Genomic DNA, 16,296 nt, shown 5'->3' on the forward strand with positions numbered 1-16,296 from the left:
AGGGCTGTGTCTTGCCCAAACACTGTCCTGCATTCAAAAGGAGCTCTACTGGTGTGTTCAGGTGGTGTTTTCTAGTACCTCCCAGCATACACGGCATGTTGCCTCCAGTTTGATGTGTGCTAGGTCAGAACTTCCATGCTGCTGTCACTTCCAATTAGCAGAGACCTTCTTTTGTGGTGAGATTCCTTAAAGAACGCCAAACAAATTCTGCACTAAACAGCAACTGCAAATATGGGGTAAACGGAGCAGGTCTGACCAGAATGGCTGGCGAGTCCCAGTTATGAGACAGGTAAGAAAAGGCCATTTGATCTAGGTAAGTTTGGGACACGCTGAAAAACAGTGGCTCTTAGTAATTTGGAATGTAGAATCTTGGAACCGTCTAAGGTTATCTTCATTCTCCTGAGCTGCCGTTGTGTTACTGACCAGCCTGTTGTCGTTGCTGCTACCTTTTGTTTGGGTTTTGGTTATCTGAAGTGCCCGGTCAACAAGAAATCGCAGGAAATACACCGAAGGCTGCAAGGGTGAGTGTTCCCGAGAGCGCGTTCCTTAAATGATGTTGTGGCATGTTATTGGCTGTTTAAGCAAGTATAATCTTGAATGTAATATATACGTAAGCTCTTTAAGAGCCCCATTAGCCAGACTACTTGAATGCTAAACTCATTACATTCTCAGACTTCAAGTCTTTATGTTGCGTTGTTTTTTTGTTTACCTTAAATATACGCAAGCGCTGTATCTTGCCATACTTTTTGTTTCTTCCTTTTCTTAGCCAGAGGCTAGAAAAATCCTACTATGAGGAAAATGGGTCCCGGGAGTGAACAAGAGGGTTTTGTGCACTCCAGTTCTTAGCAGCTGCAATAAACAGCCTCAGCTAAACCGTTCTGCGCTGGGCGGCTAGACACGGTTTCTGCGCGGAGAGTGCCGGGGGCGGTGCCTGAGCACGGCACGTGGCCTGCGGCGGTTGCAGGGTCTACAGCGGCAGAGCGCCGGCGTGAGTGAGGGGGCTTGGGTCGGCGGGGCGGGTAGTGTGGGGGAGGCTGCCCCCGCAACGACGTCGGGCCTGGGGCACTGCCGCGGGCTGCTGCCCCGGTGGTCGGCTCTTCTAGCCGTACCTGCTCGTCTCCCGTGTGCGCGGTGGCCCTGCTAATGCAGCGGCGAAGAGGCGGCAGCGATTATTAACTTCGACACCTGAGGGTCCGGGGTGCCCGTATCTTCTGGTAGCGCAGGACGGTGTGAGGGGCGCCAACTGCCGTTCCCTCATCCCTCTGGACAACCGTGGTAGCCTTTTGTCCTGCACTCGCTATCAGGCCTCTGCTGCTTTTCCCGACGGACTGAGATGTGAAACCCTGCTTGTGTCTGTCCTTTGACTGATCCTTGCGTTCTTACATTACTTAACCTTGGTTTAAGTAGGTACAGAATCTACAGCAGTTATGGCTGATTTGGAGCTGGAGGAACCACTTACTGCAGTGTTCTTGGTGAATGCTAATTTACATTATTAGTGGGCCTGTTGATACTCCTTCCCCCAGGTTTGCAGACTACCACAGCGTGCAGCTTTGCCGCTTTTGATCCCCAGTAGACTAGCAATGAGTTCAGCCTGTATTATCATCCCAGTAGTACTTTATGCAGATCTGTGTTCCAAGAACATTCTCCCATCTCCGTGGTGTCACCGTTTTGCTGATGAAGCAGAGATTTGAATTTTCCCATACATGGTATCTAGCTGCCTGTTCCATCTGGAAATACCTAGAAAGTTGGAAGATTGATGCCAGGGCTCTTTGCTCTCCCTTGCTGAAGAGTGTTGATATGCTTAATTTTTTTAAAGCAGTATGAGAATGGGAGAGATTATTTGGTCTAACAGCTAACTTACTTTCAAAGGAAGGAGTATGGTTTGCTTACTTGACACAGCATCTTCTCAGTGCAATGTTCTACTGAATTTGGTAATGAAAAATGCACAGACTGGGAAGAAACCTAAAATGGTGTCTGTTACTCTTTGCACGTGTAATGGTTTGTTACAGGATCTTTACAATGGTGAAAAGAAAAAAATATCCCTGCATAGTGAAAATTACATATATTCATGCCATCAGAAATATTAGGAGGCTTCTTTGTGCATTGATTTTGGCATTTAATGGACAGTTCAAGTCAGAAGGGCCCTCTGGAGTTTATCCAGTCAAATTCCACTAAAAACAGATCTTATTTTGAGGCCAAATCAGGATGCTGTGTTTTGTAAACCTTAATGGTATTTAAAAACTCATGAAATCTTGATGAGCATGTTATCATGTAATTGTGAATTGTAAATTTAGGGGTTAGATTACAAAGATACTTGTAATCATATGACTCATTTTTGAGGGAATGTCTCATAAAAAATAATCAGTTCAACTTGTTTGGGATATGCAAGTTGTGACACAGCACTGAAAGATTTTTAGACTCAATGTGGAGTGTCTTGGGGTATTTGGGAGTGGAAAAGAAGAGAAGAATATGTTATGGTCAAAGCCATTTGAAACTAGGGTATAAGTGCTAGTGCAGTCCAGCTTGTCAGTGGAGGCGCAATGAGTGTTTCCACTTTTGATCAGCTTTGTAAGTAAATCCATGTGCTACCCTGAGTTTTATTGTCAACTTGAAAACAGACTTTACAGGTCTTTTTTTACGCAGCTGCAATGGGTCCTGTTTACACTGCTAAAATAAATGTTTTGAGGATAGCTATCCTTTTAATGACAATTTTTTCTCCAGTTGTGGGTGGGAGGGAAATGAGACATCTAGAAAACCATGTTTTAACTGGTCTTATCGACACAAATTGAAGACCATCAGCTTGCGCTTAAACCAGGATTATGACTAAACTGATTTCAATTCTGGTTAGCCAAACGCTGACAGATTATACAATATTTTGTTTTCTTGGAGATCTCTTGTGGCCAGCACAAAAACACACAAAAAGACAGTTTCCCTTTTTTCCTTTTGCCTCTGCTCTCTGTAAAGAGAAGTGCTTGTTCCATTCTGAAGATTTCAGCAGCACCGAGAGCTTGACGATCTCATAGTTCCAGTGAAAATGATGCTCTTCAGCAAAAGGATGTTGCCACTAAAGCAGATAACAGAGCATAGAAGCAGAGGTTGATTAATCAGTACTGCCTCTACATTGAAACTTTTTTCCTTAACATTGTGCGTCGTGATGGCTTTTTAATTGTTTCCAGCGTTGTTTGTATTGTTTTGATATGCAGAGTGTGTGTGTGGGGGGGGTTAGAAGTAAAATGAGCTGAAGCATAGGGAAAAATACTGTAAAAATGCACAGATCTTGAGCTTCAGTGCTGGGTTCCCAGCTTCAGAAAAGATTTCTGTAATTCCCATTCCTTCTACTCACCCACCCACCCACCCCACAACGAGGGTAACCATGTGTTCATGTTAAAAAAAAATAGTGAATGATTAAGATATCTTTAAACCAATCCTGTGGTGGATCGGACAACTGTTCTTTCGTAACCGCCCCAGGGTGACTGTGGCACTTACTGCTTAAAAGACGCTGAGAGCCAAGTCCTGGAGCAAAGGCTCCAGAGCTGGACTTGTGCCTAGTCCTGCCCACTGTGTGCTCTGTGGCAGTGCAGTTGGACAGCCCTCGTGCCTGCACTCGCATTTGCGGTGAGCTGGTGGTGGCTGATGCTCGAGCAGGCAGCATGGGTTCTGGTGAGTGCATGCACCTAAATGTTAAAGGTTTACAGACTGCTCTGCTGTAGTTTCTTCTGGATTATGGTTTATAGGATTATCTTCTTATTGTGGATTGTCATTAGGTGTTTTAAAAATCTTTTGATCATGGGGCAGTAGTGTTTGTATTATATGGAGCATGGAGGTCTTATTTTGAGATTGAGATTTCCTTAATAAACTGCAGCTAAACAGAAATGAAGCCGCTAGTTGCAGATGTTCAGCTGTTTCCTATTTAATCTCTTCCCTTGGGGTTCAGTGACATAGATCTGTCAGGGTTCCTCAGCCTGTCTTGTTAGTAAATGTTTTGATAATCCTGGCTGCTGTTTCCCATACATATTTTTCAGAGTTGCTCACAATGGTGTTTGGTTAGCAGCAGAGGAATTTCAGTATCAGTATATAGATTTGCTTTTTCCATTCTCCTATTTACTGAAATAGTAAAAAAACCTTGCATATTTGAATATTTTTTTTTTTTTGTGACTGAGTGGAGACCAAAGAGTTCAACTAAACTAAATAGGTGTGTTGACTAAGTTTAATGATCTCCTCTCTATCAATTACAAAGGAGTGAAAGCTGCCTTTTAACAATGCTAATATTGCTAACAACAATAATAACGCTAATAAAAATAAAAAGTTGTGAGAACTACACATTGACCAATGGCTACAATGTGTACAATGTTTTTGTACACAAGGGATTAATACTTGGGTTTTACCCGCTTCTCTTATAACTTAAAAATTACTTGCTAATCAGTTACTGACTAGAAAAGATTCAAATCCAAAAATAGTTGGATAATCACGCTCTGGATGGGAACAGGGCTATAGCATTTTGGATATGCCACAGAGATTTCAAGCCTTAACACAAGGATATTGCTGTGCTATATTTTGAGGTATGTTTTGGTAATTCTAAAGGCTGGGGTCAGGATGGGCTCTGATATGAGTCAGGCAGATATCAAAAAATGTCATTACAGTATGACTTTGAAAAATATATGTAGAGAATGCAGATACGGTCAAGGAAGGTTTCCTTTGTTCAGAAATAAGTGGTGAAATGCAGATAAGAGAACAGATTCTACCCTATTATGTTTCTGTAAACTGGCCTTGTTTCCTGCATGGGATCATGAATTAAATTTCTAGATACTGTGATACTGTCTTCCTTGAAACAAGGTATTCTGTTAAAAGAACAAGGCTGTCATTTTTTTTCAGAATGTTTTCTAGATATTTCTACAGGCAGACAGTTGATTGTGTTTGTTTGTCAGTGGTATTCTGGAGATAGTTTTAAGGATGCAAAGGGATTTTTCTCCCATAAAGTGCTGGGCACAAATTGAGGAGCTACTCTGAGTCCTTAATTTATGATTTCTGTCAAAAGCTGGCAATGGGGGTAAAGATTATGCATGTCTCTGCTTTATTGCCAGTCGCAGCTCAAAACAATAATATTTTCCTATGTTTATGAGGGGGGAGGGGGGGGGATGCTTCTATACAGAAGTATCTTTAGATGGCAATATTTGCCAAAACAGTCTTTCAGGGAATAATGTTTTGTGGTTGGCTCTGGAAAATACTTGATTCTCCATATTGTGTAATACTAAAGTTGGGTGACTGCAAACCTACAGCCCTTTGTAACAAATAGCTGTTGTGATGTAAGCATACAGCGACTTCTCACGCTGCCAAAACTCCAGTGACCCTTGTCTTGGTAACAAGAAGGAGTGTTTGCACTTTAAGACTTGAGCATCCATATGTTATGGCTTCCATTGCAACGTTCTAACTGAAGGGTGTGAGATTAAGTTGTTTGTTCCTGATGTTATTTCAGGTTTAGCAAGAATAGAAATTGGTTAGCATATAGAAGGTGCTGTCCAGGGCATGTTTGTGTAGTGTTCAATCACTGTGTCTAATAAAATGGTTGCAAGTCTGTGTATTTCTGTCTGACTGATGAGCTCTGATTTCGGCTTGGTGCCTGTTTTGGTTCTAGTGTGGAACTGTAAGGAATAGGAAAGGTGACCAGCTATGGCAAACCAGATAGGGATTTTTGGTATTTTAAAAAGTCTTCTGTTGTATATTTGTGAACTTCACTGTGTAATATAGATCAGGGTGGGGAAAATTACCTACACATACTTCTTTTTTTGCAAGAAACCACTCTCTTACTGTAGTAAGTTATTGGCCAATGTAGAGGTCATCTTGTGGGAGGGTCTTTACTGCACACATATACTTCTATAATCTTTCTCCCTATTGCATCTGAGCACTTTATTCTTGAATGCTTTTGTCTATCTGGTAGCAGGAAAACAGTTTTGTTTGTTAACAGTTTTGATACGGGTCAAGCATGGAACTGTGATGTTATCTAGATCTCCAAAAAATCAGTTCAGTGCATTAATAAATACACAGGTCATTTCCAGTCAGAAAAACCCAAACCAACCAACAACAAACACAACAAAAAAACCCATGAGCTTTTAGTTGTTTTAATCCAGTTTCTCCTTGTCTGGCATCATAGCTGTCCAGGGTTGGAGCTGCTTTCTTCTTTCTCTTTGCAGAAATGTCCTTCCTGCCTGACTTGGGGATCTTCACCATGGGCATGTGGTCTGTTGGTCTTGGAGCCGTTGGTGCAGCTGTGACAGGCATTGTCCTTGCTAACACTGACTTATTTTTGTCCAAACCAGAAAAAGCTACACTGGAGTTTTTAGAGGAAATAGAGCTGAAAACTTTGGGATCAGGTAAGATTACAGATGTTCCAGCCCACATTCTTCAATAATTGAGCTTTTAGAAGAACCTTTGAAAGGACAGAGTTCGAAGTTTTTTTTTTAGTCTTTCCTAGTTATAACACATAGCTTGTTGAGTCCTTGATGGCCTTCTGATGAAGGAAAAGGAAACAGAAATGCTATTTCTGGATGAAACATGACATACTTCTAAAAATCAGTAAAGCAATAATTGCCTGTTATGCATAAAGATTTTTTTCTGATAGAACTGTATTTGAATGTGGAATTCTCTGCTTTGTGTTGGTCCTTAAAGCATTAATTACTACAAAAAATGACTGATACTATTGTTGATGCTGTTTCTCCTGTATAAACAGAACAAAGAACATTCAAAGCAGGTGAGCTATGGAAGAAGAATGGTGCAGTGATCATGGCTGTGCGAAGACCTGGATGATTTTTGTGCAGAGAGGTACTTCTGGGCTTGGGGATTAATTAGGAAGAGCTGAGTTCTACATGCATAGGCTCCCTTTAAATGTAAAGAGGGGGGTGAATAGTACAGTCATCATATAATATTGGCAGTATCTGAAAGGTCTTGTTTCCTAGCCCACGCTAGTTGCCAGCTAACAACATACTTAGTTCTCTTGGGAACTGGTTTGTATAGTCTAGGTCCTGAACATTTTCCTTCTGAAAGTGATAGTTACATCGTTGTTACATCTGCCAGGGACCTAGCTCATCGTAATTAGAAAGGGAGATTACACAAAATATAATTGGAGATAGTTGTATTCCATATGCCCTCAATAAATCTTTGAGAAACTGTTAGTCTCTGGTTAAAAGCAGCCCAAGACTGAACTGACAGAAAGCCATCCGATAAAGCTCATCAGCAAAAAAGAGATGTGCGTGAAGGGGAGTCCCTTACTATTGTGGATACTAAACAGGAAGGTAAGGAGTCTGAAGCAAAGGGGATTTGGTTCCATAATGAGGTGGGTTGGGAAACAAAATATGATCCTTGTCATTAGACTCCTTGGTTGGAGGTGGGAGTAGACACTTAAAATAGAATTTGAATGTACCGTGTGCCTGGGAACGCCTTGGCCATTATTTTTCTCTTAGCTATGGGGAAAAATAGCTATTATGTTGTTACTCACTACCATATAATGTGGAGTAATTAATATTGCAACCACTTACTTAAGGGATCTACTCCCATCAGTAGTAACTGCTTAAGTATGTATAGAATTCATGGAAGGTTAATGATGAAAGTACTTCAATTTCTGAACACGTGTAGCATAGGCAGGAGAGTGTACTGCATGCCTGACTCTGTGCATTTCACATACAGTCAGACAGGAATTTGTTAATGACTTTTATTTTTTTAGGCTAACTTCCTAAGTAGACGTAAACTTCCCAGTTCAAAGAATTGTGATGTTCTTTTTCAAGAAAAAAATGTAGAGAGAAATGTAATATTCTAATTATTTTTGGTTGAAAACTTGAGCGTTTTAACAGAGGCAGCCATACTAACTGATCAGCTAATCAGGACAAAGAATTATTTTGTATTTTAACAGTGAAGGTATTTGAAAAAAATTAACTGTCTCAACCAATGTTATTTTTGATTGTCAAAGCATTTTTGTGAGCTGGCTCTTGCCTTTTTCCTAAGAACAGTTCAGTTGTCCTTTTCTTTGTGTCCACTACTGTTTCCCTGTAGTAAGAAAGCTGCTTCTTTCCCTACTGCCACTGACTTTGAGCTGGTGGAATGATTCAGTACAGGTGACTTGCCATATCTGTTAACCTGCAGGCAGTATCTTTTTATTTTTTTGCCAAAGACAAAATACACCTGGTGCCCACTATTGTGGTGGGTTGAAAATTACTCCCCAGCATTAAATTTACCAGACCAGCTCAACTGAAAGCAAATGAAAGCGGTATTTACAAGCAAAACTACAATCTACAATGGAATGCAATGAATATGTACAAATATACAATATTTACAGGTATTTACAAACAGCACAGGAACCCCCCTGGCCAAAGGCCAGGGGAGGCTAATAGCTTCTCCCTCCCTGCCCCTGCCTCACCCCCTTGTACACAAAAGGGACAAGAGAAAGGAGCAGAGAGATATTTTGTTAGACTTAGCCAAAACAATGCAACCAAGGTCAAGCAGAAGACAGTTAGTATCTCCCAGCCTGAGGAAGTGAGAAGAGAGAGAAATTATTTTGCATGCTAGTTTAAGTCCTTTATCTCTTCCAGTGGGATTGTTTAGAACTATCATTATTTTCCTTTTTACACCCAGTAGTGATTTATTTACATTTTACTCCTTTCTGTTCAAGATCTGTGAAAAATTTTTAAAGGCATAGCCTAAAACTACCACAACTCTTACACCTTGCAAAGGATGTTGAACTTGGTCCTCATTGACAGCACCAAGAAGATTGATGGCATTGAATGGCAGCCATTATAAATCAGATGACCAACCTGGTATCAGTGGTGAGGACATAACTGCTGTTACCCATTGCAAAGGATATCACAAATCCTACTGGAATGATGCCTTTGGATCCTTGAAAATTGAGGCCTGTAGACTTAAGAAATACGGAGTCTTTTATCTTCATTTTCTACATCCTAAATCATCAGATTCCTTATTTAACAGGACTGCACTTGTACATCTCATAGTCTGGAGCAGGCCAGTCACTGCGGGGAAGTGCCGTGGGCTTGCTAAATATTGTAGATACCAACATGTGTCTAAAGTAGAAGAAGAGCCATAGTTGAACTGTCCGAGGAGCAAACTGAGATAGGAATCGTTCTTTTGAGTTGTCCCTGCCTTGGAGAAGTATTCTGCTAGGGTGAACTTTTCTGCTTTTTACACAAATAAGAAAACAGTTTCACAGACTAGACAAAATGTTTGTAGCCCCATGGTAAGGCTGTACAGCTGTTATGTGCTACAGTTTGCCCACAAACATAGACTTCTTTGCTTTCTCTTATTTGTCTCGTATTTAAATAGCAATAATGAAAAACTTGGTCTGGTCCCAAGGTGCTGCTTGATGTCTAATCTCTTGAGAATTTTAAAACTTAGGTATGCTTTTAAAACGTTCCTGCTCTTTCCCCTCTCAAAAAACAAGCAAGAAGATATAAAATGAACACCACCAAACTACTGAAGTGCATTTCTCCAAAAGGCTAATCAGTTTCATGGCCTCGCTGGCTCTCCATACAGTGATTTCTGTCTTTACGGGTCACCCCACTGCACCAGCCTTAGAATGCCAGTTCTCAGACGCATTACATTGCAAGCCAAATCTTTTTTGTTTTGTATTGTTGGTTGTGAGAGTTTTTATCTATATAAAAACTTGTTATTAATGCCCCCTTTAGGGGGATCGTAAGACATTCTGTTGAGACAAACCAGAAAATAATTACCAGATCTTTAACAGTAGAAAAGATGGAAAAAAATCTAACAAGCATAGTCTTCTAACTCTCTCTACTCGGTGTTTGCTTGTGATGCTGATTCATCCTTCTTCATTTCCTCTGAATAAAGGCAGAGTAGTGTACTGGAGAGCTGGCCTTACCCTTTCATGGGCTGATGTCTTTCTCAATGTCTTAGCTCCTGTCTGTTCACCCCCATCTGTTTGCTACTTGATACTAGGTAAATTCTACATGTCCTGCAAGTCTTTTGAGTTAAGGCACTTCATTTAAGTGGCTGAGGGTGTTAATGTAAACTATGTTCATTTTTTTAAAACATGGAGTTGGTGGTGTGAGTTTTTTTCTAAGTAAAAGTAACCTATTTCCATTGCATATAGAAGAAACATATTTTCAGTATGCACTGTGATCTGTTGGAAACCTCAGAGGCCTTTGTACAAACGTGAGAGCTGCGATTCTACTGAAGGCAGAACAAAAAAGCCAGCAGATGAATGGTGACACTTAACACACCAGAAAAAGCAGTATTGCTTCTGGGATACTGAAGGCGTTTGAAGAAATTCCCTCACTATTTTCACTGGAGGATCTAGGAAAGAGAATGCATCTCCATTCCATTATTTATTCTGGTCTTGTTTAACCTGCTCCTTTACAGAGCCCTTCAAATACTTTGCAAAAGGTCTGACAGTGATGTGTTTCTCCTTGGAATAAAGGATTGGAAATTCTGGCCTGGGAAAGTTAAGTGGAGTGCAGACAGTATCTGCTTACTATTCTTTAAATACTTTAGAAGAAGCCTTATCAGAGGCAAGATATATCTACAGCTTTGAGTTAAATAATGTTTTCTCCATGATTTTAATATCCAGTAAATGCTTCAAAAGTCTCCTTTGTGCTTAATGAAGAAAAGAGTAGTAAATCTAATGAAGATCTGCTTTGGAGTAGATCTAGCTTAAACATCTGTTTTGCAGGTCTTAGTCTGCGTTGCTCTTTAGGCTGGAATTACATGTGTTTCTGACACTCTTGAAATTCAGGGTGAATTTCAGTCTCCATATACTGCCTGAAATGTTTGATTATTAATTTATTCATTTTTTTCCTTTCTTAGGAGGCTTCTGAGCTCTCCTCTCTGAAACCTCAGCTGTCCAAGCTGGGTGTCCCTCTCTATGCTGTTGTGAAAGAGAAGATAGGGAATGAAGTGGAGAATTTTCATCATTATTTCAAAGGAGAAATCTTTCTGGATGAAAAGGTATAGTGAAGTTGGTGTTCTCCTTTTATTTAAAACCGAGCTTATGAATGTCCTCTTTGAATAGCTTGTATAAATAGTATAGATAGAATGTGGTCTGGGTGAAGGATTTAGTAGTATTGCAGTTTAAGAAGTTAATTAGCTTTGCTTTTCTATATATGTATCTTCTGCTCAGCTTACAAACTGCTCTGTAGCTGTGCACTGATAACTTGCTGTTGCAGGATTATTCCTCCCCTTTCACAGGTAAACAATATGGCCTATTAATGTTTATTGTTTTCTTTTACTGACTATGTGACTTGCTGATGTTTATGATGTATGAATCAAAGTCTAAAGGTGACAGATAATTAAGACATGATGTACAGGCCAAATTGCAGCGACGTGGCTTGGAGACAAGCACATGCAGTATTTCCAGTCTCGTGTCCTACAAAACCATGGCCATGCTTACTCTTTAAACCAGAAGACATGTTTAGAAATAACTTGACTTCTGGAGAAAAAGAATATACAATACTCAAAATCAAAAATATACTATTAGTTTCCCTGCCCACTCTGCATGTGTGAAACAATCAGTCTGATTTAAAAGAAACAACAAACCACAAACAAAATGTCACTCCCCAGAAAAACCCAAAAAATCAACCATATAAAGAAAGTTTCAGGACTTGGTACCACTTCTATCTCTTTACCAACATTTTTCTTGTCATACTTCAAAAATAAGAAAAGAGATGTTTATCACAAAGTACACTTGTCAGTCTTAGGTGTGTTGATGTGACTTAAATACCTGCGGATCAGCTTAAAATTGAGATGACTGGTGGCAATACCACTAGTTGGCTCTGTGAAGGTAAGTGGTCATGTGGTGCACTGAACAGGTTAATTCAGGATACGATTTCTTTTCAGCTCTGCATGATTAGCTTTTGTGTGCTGTGACCCTTCTTGCATACAGGGTTGGCTGGTTTCCTGAATTTCATTTGGGCGGAAAAATTCTTTTCGCTTTGTTTGCTGAGATATTTTCTGTTTCTCTGCAGAAGGGCTTCTATGGTCCACGCAAACGAAGAATGATGTTGTCAGGCTTCTTGCGCTTTGGGGTCTGGCAAAATTTCTTCCGTGCTTGGAAAAATGGATATAGTGGTAACCTGGAAGGAGAAGGATTCACCCTGGGAGGAGTGTATGTTATTGGAGCAGGAAGACAGGTACTGCAGGCGATCTAAGAGGCTTTTATGTCTCCTGTGAGACCAAAAGCTTATTTTCTGGAATTGTTCAGTTGCTGGTAAATTCATGTGTAGTGGGGAGACTAGTGTATGAATTTCTCTCTTGTGTCTTTGATTAGGGTGTTTTACTGGAGCATCGTGAGAAAGAATTTGGAGACAAAGTCAGCCTTCCATCTGTCCTTGAAGCTGCTGAGAAGATAAAACCAGACGCTTCATAAGCAGAAAAATAGTTGTACATGCTTCTGATCACAGCTTGAAATGTAGAATGCATCTGTTTCTTGAATGTGCAGTTTAATTGCTTCATAGCTATTTAGTGATCAATGCAGAGGAAAGATTCTCTATTCAAACACAGAAAATAATGAAAATTCTCCAGGGTTTTTTCCTGCTTTGCAGCCTTTCAGGTGGTTAGGATTTCAACTGCTCTTTGGTGTTTGACTATTAATGAAAGGCTAGGTCTAAAGTCTGACCTAACCTTGATGTTCTCAGTCAGAGAAAGACGGTTGAAAACTTGTCTACCTAGGGGAGAAAAACTCTGCTAAGGCTAGAATAATGGGATTACCAGCTGAAGTTGAAGGATAATAAAACTTTATGTAAATGAAATGCCTTTGCTTTTTGCTTTTTCATTGACATGTAAACACATCTGTGTTTTAGAAGACTTAAATCCTGTTAGTTTAGATTTTTCTGAGATTCTGAATTCAAGACATGACATTACGTCTACCCAATAAGTTTCTTGTTAATGACTGGCTCTAGGTCTTCCAGCTCTTTGTGTGATTCTCTGCAAGGAAGTCTGAAGACATCCACTTCAGAAGAGAACTGTGGCATGAGGGCAAGTTCCATCTTGTTACATCTAAAAAAACCAAAACCAAAACCAAACCAAAACAAACCACACCAACAGAGAACAATACCAGAGAGCAGATTAGGTAATGTTTCCCTCCTGGCTTGTGTTCTGCAGTAGAATACCTGGGCTGTGACTCCTAAAAATAGATGTTCTGTTGCACAATATAATCAATGTGAGCCATTATCATACACGGCTAATACATACAGACTGAAGAATGAACAGGACATCATGGATTTGATGTTTCAAAGTCCAAACAAAATTTTAACATTGCACTTAGAATGATCAAGTGTAGTGCGTTCATCACTACCTGATAGCTAGGTAGTTTTGGAAGAAGACGCAGGCTAAAACATACTAGGCTGGCAGAAGAAATAAAGGGAAGGATTCTTTTGTCCTGGCAGCAGATCAGTCTGAACTGTCATCCTGCTTTCTTCTGACCTTAAAGAAAATAATTAAACTTATTTATTGTTGGTACTCAGGACAAGGATACTTTGCACCTCTGAAACTTTGGTAATACACCTATTTTTGCACTGTATGCCAGTGCCTATCCATCTGTCTTGAGCTGTGTGCAAAAAAAATGGTCATACATGATACTGACTGTATGAAACCAAATTCCACAAAATTCTAGAGCTTCACAAATACTGAGTCCTGGCCTTAGTCTGTGTTAAATCAGTTACAAAGGCTTTAAAATTGCATCATTATTAATGAAATCGTGACTAATTTTAATTCTATATCCAGGCAGAACTTACTTTAATTAAAGATATTTATGTGCTCTTCCGAGTCTGTTTGTTACAGTTCCATGAAGCAACACTAGCAGTGAAGATTTTGAGTGATTCATATGTTCACTAAGATGTTTCATTTGAAAAAATGGAAACTGAACTCACATATGCTAACAGCTGCAATTTGTGTTTGACTGTTCTGGAGAATAGAGAAAGGAACAGGTGTTTGGTGAGTAGAGCAGCAAAACCTACAGCAAACTGACTACATCATACAGACTTTCTCTACAAAGACTCTCCTAGGAGTCATGGAGAGGCGCAGAGAACTGTATCTCTGTTCCGTGCTGCACAGGTAAGCGTGCCCATAAGATGATGTTAAAAAACTGTTGAGTACTCAAAGACATAAAATGACTGGAGATGGACAAATCTGAATCGCGTCCTGAGCAGCCAGGCACTGCCAAGAGTTTGCTCCATGAGATAAAGCATTGTGCTTGAGGGCATTTTGTCCTGTGTTTTACCACTGCAAGGAAATGCCGTATCATGAATCCTTGCCTGACACGAGGCACCTAAACTGTCCTCTACAAACCCACATCAAAGTTCAAAGCATTGTGCAAGTGCCCACTTGTCTGCAGTCAGTGTGTTGTTACTTTGGAGTGCAAGTTGTAGGAAACAAAAGAAGCTAGAAGAAATAGGTGTGAGCTACTGTTTCTTACAGTTGCAAGATACAAGTAATAAAAAAGAGATTAGTTAAAATAGGAGAATTCTGGATCATAGCTCCTATAGAGTTTTGAGTTTTTGGTGGGAATTGGAAAGCTTTGCCATTTACAGAGAATGATCTTGCACAGACATGGGCAAAGAAGGTACTGATCCTAGACATGGAGTTCAGGCCTTGTGCCAAGGGCTGTTTATGCATTTCACATAAACATGAAATGTGAAAGCCATAAACAGTCCTTGGAGAATGGGATGGAAGCCAGATACATTCCGAGAAACGGAAGATAAAGTGAAGCGCCTTTAAGACCTACTAAATCTAGAGAGCATCTACTTAGAATTTTGTGTACGTGCAATTTACTGCCACCCACTCTGGCAGAGCTAGCTGCTGATTCTTTCAGTCAGGCTCACACAAGGTCATAAATGATGACAAGGATGCCACAACGTTGCAGCCCTGCTGTTAGCGCACCCAAATAGACTGTGTTTTGTGATCTTGGAATGGATGCAAGAAGCCATTGTGTCCAGCATTTAAAATGTTTATCTGAAGTAAAATGAATGTTGAACATACACATCACTAATGCTTCAACATAGTGAATTGTTCTTTCAGTGTAGAAGCATTTTAAGAAAGATCCATGAAGTTCTTTGAAGGGTGCTTATTAAAATACTCAAGGGGACTGAAAATTCTCTGCTGTGTTGGCTTCAGCAAAGTATAGGTACAGTAACCACATCATACCTAGATCTGGGAGGGTGTGTTTTCCTACTGTTAACAGTGATAGTTCCCATAAAGAGCTGGCAGGACAGACTATTTCTTGATTTAGAAGTTGTGTAAGCTTACTTCCATTTCAGAGTTTTCTAACCCTGTCTTTCAGAGAGAAGTCAAAATTTAGAGCCACAAAAGGTCCAATTGGTATTTGAAACTGTTCTCAAGAATTACTACTGAAAAATCGGGGAGGGGGGGAGGGTGTTGAGCCAACTTTGGGATTTGGAGTTGGCTCATCCTTTCTGAACTCCATGTGGACAAAATAAAAATGGAGAGGACAGAAAATATGCAGTGCCTAAGAGCTAGGAACAATTAATAAGAATTGGAAATGGGCAGTCATGAAGAAATAAAAATGAGAGCCAAATACTAAAACAGGAACAAGTTACTTCTAAGTGAATTTCCAATGCTGGAAGCTGCAAGGTGTGACTATCTGGTTTTAAAAAACATTTTGCTCCTAAATAAGGAATGTTCATTGGAAAAAAAAAAAAAAAAAAAAATCAGAGTTGTTGACTTTGTTGTACCAACAGCTACCTCTGCTGGCCCAGTTCCTTACATGCATTTAATGGTTTGGTTTTGTTTGTTGTTTTTTTTTCTTTTAACACAATATGTACACAAAATCTAAATAATTCCTCAGTGCATCACATATCACATCACAGCTCAACACTCAGCTAGTTACTGGAAACTCTAATAACCAAAAAATTGTTTCTTCTGGGCTTGGGAAAAGAAAAAACAAAACAAAACAAAACCAAACCCCAAGCCCTCCACTATAGTAATTTCTCTTCAATCAAATTTTCTTTGTCACCTTATTCATCCTTTTTTTACAGGACAAAAACAGAGTTAATAAAATTTAAGAGGGGAAAATGCTGTGAAGTCACTGAGGGTAAGTGTAATACAGGAGAATGCTTTTCATCCTGAACTTTAGAAAAATAGTAATTACATGTCCTATCTATTAGAAAGATGGTCTGCTTCACAGGGTGTTTTCTGTTTATTTCCTGATCTGCAATTTTTTCCCCCGTTTGGTTTATCCATTCCCATGGAGGTCAAGCCTACTGCAGGTGGTGCCATTTACAAATAGCAAACAGAATGGAATGCCAAGGGATCCCTGCCATTTTTTTT

The 16,296-nt window shown here is 39.9% G+C and overlaps 1 protein-coding gene across 1 annotated transcript; it reads left to right on the forward strand.

Annotated features, from left to right (window-relative positions):
- The first annotated feature begins 6,184 nt into the window (after positions 1-6,184).
- Positions 6,185-12,707, forward strand: PRXL2A (peroxiredoxin like 2A). Its single transcript, XM_054382396.1, has 5 exons — positions 6,185-6,368; positions 6,725-6,816; positions 10,822-10,962; positions 11,979-12,143; positions 12,281-12,707. Exons 1-5 carry the CDS (start codon positions 6,191-6,193, stop codon positions 12,377-12,379), a joined length of 675 nt encoding a protein of 224 aa, XP_054238371.1. The 5' UTR covers positions 6,185-6,190; the 3' UTR covers positions 12,380-12,707.
- The last annotated feature ends 3,589 nt before the right edge of the window (positions 12,708-16,296 follow it).

The sequence above is a fragment of the Indicator indicator genome, chromosome 7, assembly GCF_027791375.1.
Source record: "Indicator indicator isolate 239-I01 chromosome 7, UM_Iind_1.1, whole genome shotgun sequence".
Lineage (NCBI taxonomy): Eukaryota > Metazoa > Chordata > Aves > Piciformes > Indicatoridae > Indicator > Indicator indicator.